The sequence below is a fragment of the Sinocyclocheilus grahami genome, unplaced genomic scaffold (genome assembly GCF_001515645.1).
Source record: "Sinocyclocheilus grahami isolate Dianchi unplaced genomic scaffold, SAMN03320097.WGS_v1.1 scaffold236.1, whole genome shotgun sequence".
In the NCBI taxonomy this organism is placed as follows: domain Eukaryota; kingdom Metazoa; phylum Chordata; class Actinopteri; order Cypriniformes; family Cyprinidae; genus Sinocyclocheilus; species Sinocyclocheilus grahami.
The window spans coordinates 212,740-220,851 of record NW_015505415.1 but is presented as its reverse complement, the minus strand read 5'-3'; the positions used below and the strand labels follow the sequence as shown (position 1 = coordinate 220,851).

General features: G+C 35.6%; 2 protein-coding genes across 2 annotated transcripts in view; both read right to left on the bottom strand.

Moving 5' to 3' along the window:
* The window catches only part of LOC107597759 (salivary plasminogen activator beta-like), a 7,479-nt gene extending 3,278 nt beyond the window's left edge, over positions 1-4,201 (bottom strand). The window contains exons 1-7 of the mRNA XM_016288939.1: positions 3,902-4,201; positions 2,295-2,378; positions 2,153-2,198; positions 1,647-1,748; positions 1,407-1,566; positions 211-308; positions 98-127 (exon numbers count right to left, since the gene is read on the bottom strand). Coding sequence (XP_016144425.1) covers positions 98-127; positions 211-308; positions 1,407-1,566; positions 1,647-1,748; positions 2,153-2,198; positions 2,295-2,351 — 493 coding nt within the window. The 5' untranslated portion in view covers positions 2,352-2,378; positions 3,902-4,201. The remainder of the gene's footprint in view (positions 1-97; positions 128-210; positions 309-1,406; positions 1,567-1,646; positions 1,749-2,152; positions 2,199-2,294; positions 2,379-3,901) is intronic.
* Positions 4,202-6,285: 2,084 nt separating this feature from the next.
* The window catches only part of LOC107597758 (exocyst complex component 7-like), a 22,201-nt gene continuing 20,374 nt past the window's right edge, over positions 6,286-8,112 (bottom strand). The window contains exons 18-20 of the mRNA XM_016288938.1: positions 7,103-7,144; positions 6,690-6,823; positions 6,286-6,608 (exon numbers count right to left, since the gene is read on the bottom strand). Coding sequence (XP_016144424.1) covers positions 6,506-6,608; positions 6,690-6,823; positions 7,103-7,144 — 279 coding nt within the window. The 3' untranslated portion in view covers positions 6,286-6,505. The remainder of the gene's footprint in view (positions 6,609-6,689; positions 6,824-7,102; positions 7,145-8,112) is intronic.

Genomic DNA, 8,112 nt, shown 5'->3' with positions numbered 1-8,112 from the left:
TAATTGGGGTTGGAGCTAAACTCTTCAGGACACTGGCCCTCCAGGACCGAGTTTGGGCACCCCTGCGTTTACAATGATGAACATCAAATGATCTCACCGGACTGTGCGCCCGTCAGACTGTCAGAACCTGCATCAAACCATTTCATATGTCAGATATTTACAGATATTTAGTAATATTACATTAACACAGTGAAAAGGACGGAATGGTACCGTGATCTTTTGCACAGCGTGGAATATCGCAGTCCTCTTTCACGATCCTAGACGCGGTCCGAACGTAACACCAGGCTCTGCGGCTGTAGTCTGGGTTTCTGTTGGTGTTGGAACATGTATGCGAGTTATGATGGATGTAGCTGACATGATAAGAGAAACGAACAACGCAGAGAAATGGCATTAGGCCTAAGCAGCTCCTGAATGACTCAGGATTCAGCAGCACAGGCTCAGACAGTGCAAGGTGTGTTTGTGAAGATGTTTGCAGGAGATGTTCACGTCTGGGCTTGAGAATAAGAGGGAATGTCACAAATCCTGTCCAGAACATGTCTGGGTCATTTTTTTTACACCAGAATGAAAAAAATTATATACAATCTCATACTGTAATATATAAACTAATGTATATGTCCATCATGCTGATATTTTTAATTAATGTTGAATTTAATGAAAATTTTACTTTTATATTGATTTAAAAAGCATTGATTTACATAGCTAATAATCCAAAAATGTTATTAAAAACTTTAAAAACTTTGATAAATTGAATAAAATTAAAATAATTAATAACTGTATAACGGTATTGATTTACTACAGTAAAATATAAATAAATGTTATTGCGGTAAATGTGCTTAACTGTCATTAAAATACTAACAATGCAAAAAAATCTTAATCATCCAAAAAGCTTAATTGTTTATGCAAAACTTGATCAAATAAAATAAAATAAAAATAATTTTAAATTATATAAAATTAACTTAAAAAAATTATTTATACAGTAATGTTATTCATTATTATTCCAAAAGCTTAATTTTATGCAAAAATCTCAAATTGAAGTTGAATTTAAAATATAAAATATTTTATTTGTTTTTTAATAATTTGTTTATTTTTTAATTAAATGTAATATCAATGATTTCTTTTAACTTCAGGGTGAATTATGCCCAACTCATGTTCTTGACATCTTTCGTGAGATTCGCTCATAAACTGAGCTCCATAACATTACACCAGTTTTCTTGTTCTATTCATACCCATCCCTTCAGGACAAATGCATGTTGATTTTGTATTTTTCAGCTTTTCAACTTATCTATGGTCTCTAGGGAACTCCTAGTAACAGATTACCGGGCAAGTCTGGACTTTAGGCTCTGCAGCGTCTGTTTGTTCTCACAGTATTTTCAGTCAGTCGTGGCTCTTCACTCAGTGTAACTCGCCTGCAGTGGTTGTGTCGTCCCGGGCCAAGATTCTTGGGATAGACTCCAATTTCACGCACACTCTCTGAATCCCATTCCAGACATTTCCGCCCACTCGCTGATTTGGACACGGGACCTCTGTAGTGCAGACCGATCCCGTCAAAGCAGGAGACGGATTCATCTGCCACAAAACATCGTAAATGAATATGAATGCATGCAAACATCAGTTAATGATAATAAACACACGTGAGTGATACGCACCTGTTTCACAGTTGGAGCCGCTGAAGCCATCAGCACAGAAACAGAGCATGTGACGCCCCGACGGAGACAAGACGGACGTCCCTCCATTCAGACACAGAACAGCTGCAGGAGCACATCCAGAGCAGAGGAAACAATCATAATAAACATGATATCTGGAAAACTGATTACATGTGATCTGGATTACACGGATTCCAAAAATGAAGTACTTAATTAGATTATATTACATCAGTTACTTTTTTATTGAATACATGATTACATGTTTTTCACACAATAGCAATAAATAATTCATAATTCAATCATAATTTGCATGTTCACGGTTCTCTGACATTGGTTAATGGTCACATGACATGCAGGTAAACAAATAATAAAACTTTTTTTTTAGTAGGTGTTCTATTTTGATTACGTTGGGTTTGGATTACGTTACTAACCACGATTTTTGTCATGTAATTTGGACAATTTGCAAATAATCTGCTGGAAAATAAAGACTGCAGACGACGTTTATGTACCTGATTTCTCACGTAAACCGCTGGGAGAGAGTCGGCGATGGGCTCTCTGGAGGTCAAAACAAAAAAAGTAAAAAAAAACATTTTCTGCTAGAATTAAAACCATTCTCCAAAAGGAAGCGAGTTAAGTATGAAGCACACTTACACAAACGGTGAGAGCCGCTACAGCTAGAATCAAACTCAGCAGGCAAAATCCAGCCATTTCTGCTTCTTCTTTGGACGCTGAAACCTGTAACAAGTGCATTTGATTAACCCACGACTTGAACTGGGTCAACTTCTGTGTTGAGGGTTAAATTGAACCACTTTTCGTTTCCATGCCATTTGCCAAAAACCAGCACAATGAAACACACTAAAGATTTGCGTGAGAACAGAAAACCTCTATTGTAGCTTGATAGAGACTAAAAATATATGAGAAATTTAACAATTCCCTTGTTTTTATAGTGCTATTTCTACTGTGTTCCGGGTCAATTTATCCCACATATATTTATGTTCACAATTAGCTGCACAGACACAAAATATTTTTCTAGTTAGTGACTGAGGTGCAAATAACTGTAAGTATGAACAGTATATGAAATTATTTGTAATTAGTGTATAAGTATCTACAGCTATTTGTATTTTCTCTATCTTTTTGTTGTATTTTTCTCAAACCCTTGTGAGGATAAAACGGGTTTCTCACACTTCTTTTCAGTTAAAAACCCAACAACTAAAAACAACTTTGACAGGTTTTTTTGATTGTGAAATTCAACTAGATAAAGAAACAGTGAATTTTCACTGGATGATTCAGAAGAGGAGTCTCAATTTCGAGTAAACTTTGTGTCTCATGTTTTTCATATTTTAGTCTTTGACATGTTTTTTTTTTATATATAAACCTGACTCTAATTTTGGCAAATTGCATTGAAACCAATGGGGGTCAATATGACCCCTAAAGCTAACAAAATTTGTCCAGTCTTTCCAAAACACATCTATATGTGTTGAAACATTGCACACTCATTACCCTAAATGAGAACTTCTCACAAAACTTCAATAAATAAATAGTTTAACCAGTAATCTGAGTAGTTTGAAAATGGAGTGTGTCACATTGAGCCCAGCTCAGCAGGAAAGCACACTAAAGGCAAGACTTTAGAAATGAGAATCCAGATATGACTCTAAACAAACATGACTTTTCCTGGAATCAGACCAGGATCAGACCGAACAGGCCCGGAGTGGAGATTAAACCTCTGAGATCCACACCCACAGGAACAGAAATATCACAGATGAGATGTTTATCATATTTTTCCTAGACAGCAGTGAGACTGAGATCTGAGATGTTTCTCCTGAGAAAAAGACTTCATAGTCTCTCGTGCATCTCCTCGAGAGTTTCAGAAGAGATCTCAAACTGAGCTTACAGATTTGTCAAGACGCCAAACATCTACAAAGTCAGCGGTCTCAATATAAACAAACAATTCCAAGAGCAAGTGATCTGAAGCTATCCAACTATCCAGTTTCTTTGGATGTCTTCAAATAGGGTTTCCACATTTTTTTTAAATAAAACAATAAAATAAAAATTCTTAAGAATTAGGAAACTTTAGGAAACAGTTGCATGCTGCAGGACAGTACCGTCACTGCTTGACCTCATATCATCTCTCTGCATGCATTCACAGTGTTTGCAGGGCACAGATCATTGTCGCTATGAATATTGTGCATGTAGATGAATTTTAAAGCCATTCACAGACATGCATTAAGTCTTTACTCAGCAGTAAGAGCCCAACTCACCTGGATGTCCGATCAGATCAGATCAGGTCTGTTGTGTGTCGTTCTGCATCCCACTGATGGCTTCAACACTCCCTATATAGAGGCCGGTGTGCTCGGATTGGCTGCAGGAACAGACATGCTTGTGTTGGGGGAGTCTGTCCGTCTGTCTGTGAGGGAAAACACACGTGCTGCTGAACTGAAACTAGATCAGTGAATCACAATAATGATTCAAATGGCCTTGAGTTCCTTAATTCTCCTTCTTCTGTCGAACACTATTTGTACTATTCTTTTAACCCTATTCATTTCTAATGTCTCTAAATGATCAACATGACCAAAACGTTGCTGTTGCACACCATCTACTCCACGCCTTCAGTCGTCTGATCGACAGTTCATACATTTTTACACTTGTGTTGGGGGAGTCTGTCTGTCTGTCTGTGAGGGAAAACACACGTGCTGCTGAACTGAAACTAGATCAGTGAATCACAATAATGATTCAAATGGCCTTGAGTTCCTTAATTCTCCTTCTTCTGTCGAACACTATTTGAACTATTCTTTTAACCCTATTCATTTCTAATGTCTCTAAATGATCAACATGACCAAAACGTTGCTGTTTCACACAATCTACTCCACGCCTTCAGTCGTCTGATCGACAGTTCATACATTTTTAACAAGTCAAAGCTCTTTTAGTGTAATTGTAGAAACGTCCAGCTTCAGCTGGAGCTTCACTGCTGTCAAATCTGGACTGATTTTTATCAAGTAAGCGTCAGAATAACTGCAGTAATATTTCTAGATGAACACTTACTGGACTGAAGCAGCTCAGCTTTACTTGATTCTCCATAAAATCATTTTTTAGAGTCTCAAATCTGATCCTCGGGATCTTCTGAGGAGCTTTTATTTCTTCAGCTCTCAATCACTGCATTATATTTTTGGATCATTTCAATCTCCTTTTACTGAGACAGATTACTGGAGATCGACGATCATTTTATGTCTGTATCTGCTCTACTGTTATAAAGATCTCATTGGTTTACATCACAAGCAGCAGAATTTCATCATATAAATATCAGCATCTGCACCAAGCTGCATATTTTATTCTGTTTTTCCTTTATATTCTCACTATATCAGACTATATGAGCCATAAAAGCCAGATGGATCTAATATGGTCCTCAACAATATTTTGTCTAATAAACGGTTCCATCTCAAAATATTAGATTTTTCAGAATATTGTTTCATACGTCAGGCCTTTCAGGGTTAAACTCCGACCCAAAATGATAATATATGACCTGTAGTCATAGCCTGAAAGGGTTAATCTCAGTCTGGGTCACTAAGCCTCTGTTCTGGGCAGCAAACGGCCCTCTTCTCCAAAACACTGACACTGACGCCCACTGGAGGAGACACACGTGGGCAAACAGTGAAATCAGTTTCACGCTTCCACATTCTGAAACATCCAGCTGTGCACTAACAATACACAATACACAATACACATGCCAATTTCAGCTTCCATGCCTTCATTTCCTTTGGATTTAAGAATAATTGATGACTAATTGCTGTAGGTGTTGGTCGATAGCTCATCATTTTCGGGAATGTTCAGATATGATTCAGCACGTACGACACATTGATTCAGCTTCTGCCTTTATGAAGGCATCATCACAGACTCGAGCTGATTTTAGGTCACTGATTAAAAACGTGAGAGTTAAAAATGGAGCTCCACACCTGACTGACCGAGCGGATGCAGAGCAGCGTTAATCATCTGTGATAGAAACACAACAAACAGGATGTTGGTGCAACTACTTGAATCTATTTGAAGGGTTGTACAAGACAAAACATTGGTTTTGTTTTTCGTTATTGGAACATATTGATAGTTAATGTGATCCTCGACAACTTTATGAATTTGACTAACTTCATACAATTCAAAAATCACCAAAACAAATTTAGTTCTACACAAAAAGGTTTACCTATCTATCTATCACTACATAATAATAATAATAAAATACAATATTTAAAAAAAATACGCACACATATAAATTATAAAAAAATAATATAAAATGTTTTATATAAAAAAAAAAAATTAAATACATATATATTGTGATGCATATCTATATACACATAAAAAAATATATAATATAAAACAAAAAATAAATAAATATAAAAGTAACTAATTCAAATAGATATCATATCATTATAAAAATGATCAAAATAAATATATATAATTTAAAATGAATATAAAATAAAAATAAGAAAATAATATATTTATAATTATTACACATAAAAACAATATAATAATGAAAAATAATAATTTTATCGTTATTATTCATCATTGTGAAATTTATACATGTGTGTGTATAGTGTATGTGTGTTTCTGTGTCTTATAAACACAGAACCTGAAAATAATACAGGAAACTGAACTGAAGAAACCTGAAGCTGAGGTTTCAGGAGTGAATTCTCTTTATTTACTGCAGTTAAATCCCCAAAAAACATATAGGCCTACATAAATACATTTATACAAAAAGCAAGCAAAAACGAACAAAGACGTTCCACGTTGTGTAGTGTGTGATTGATGAAGCAGACCGTCTTACAGGACAAAGTAGCACGTTTGTCGCCAAGGAAACCAGACGGAGTGGGCGTGGCCTAGGCAGAAGTGTCGAAGAGCTTGTCAATCATCACCTCCACCTGCTCCGGTGAGTAGCGGTGATATTTCTCTGGATTTTTGGTGAATGAAATGTTTGCGCATCTGTAAAAGCATATAAACATGTGCTCATTACACTGGAAAAGGACCCGATGATGTGTGTGTGAGTGTGTGTGAATGTCGCACCGCTGAAGGAAGGCTCTGTACGCCTCTGAAACCACTCTCTTCTGAGCCTGTCGGATGGCATCACGCTGCCCTTTATCAGGAACCGCCCAGCCCTGCTGGATCTTACACAGCTCCTCCAGACCATCATTAAAACCCTGCAAACACACACACAACACAAAGCCTGGCTTGCATGTGTTTTCTGTCGAGTATCATATTTCATCCATCAGGCTTTATGGCTCATATAGTCAGATAGAATGAGAATATGGAGGAAAAAACAGAACAAATAAACGCTCCTCAAAAGCCTGATGATCATATTTGAGACTCACACTTGAACGTGATTCTTATAAAAAATTATGTCTGGATGATCAAGTAAAGCCAAGCGGCTTCAGTCCAGAAAGTTAAAGTGTTACAGAAGATGCATGAATGTCTCTCACCTTGAATTTGTCCTTGATGATCTGTCGTTCCTTGTCTTTGAGCTGCTCAAACGCAAACACCAGAGAGCACGATTAAACCGAGATCACTAAATAATGATGAAACTATTTAATTCGTGCTTTCGTGCATCACTGTATTGCAACATGCATCAGAACGGCCAATATAATAAAGCATTAACTGAGCGTAATATATATCAGGACTGCATGCTTGCAATGCATTGGCCAAGCTTTTGTGTCTGCATTTCAGCATGATTATTATAGTTAATTAAAACGAAAAGAAAAAAAAATTTTGTTACTTGAAATAAAATAAACGTTAACTTAAATATTAAAATAAAATATATATATAAAAAAATATATTTTACGTCATTTATGTTTTGCTTAACTCAAAGTACTAAAATAACAAATCCCTTAAACTAAAATAAATATATACAAATGTCACACATTTAAAAAAATAAACAAATAAAAATGACAAAACAACAAAATTAGCTTTAATAAAACTTTAACAAAAGTGAAAACAGAAAATAAAAAATATAAAAATACAATCTAATTCAAAATATTACTAAAACTAAAATAAATACACTAAAATAAATAAATTTAAACTATTTAGATATTTAAAGAAAAAAAATGAATAAACATGACAAAATCACAACAAAACTATAAAGTAACTGAAATTAAACTAAAAACTAAATAAAATCTAACTCAAAACATTAACAAAACTATAATAGTATTTCAATGTATACAAATCTAAATATAATAGCATTTCAATGTCAAACTAAAATAAAACTGCGTTTGTGAATTTGTTTCTGGTCTGGTTCGCTGTGTGTGTGGTGTGTGTGTGTGTGTGTGTGTGTGTGTGTGAGAGAGTGAGAGAGAGACAGCAGGTGAATGTGTGTGTGTCTGACCTCAGAGTGTTACCCTACTGTCCACCACAGTGATCCTTAGTATCTATGTAAGTTAAAGACTGTGGTATCACTATGCGTGTGTCTGTCTGTGTGTGTGTGTGTGTGTGTGTG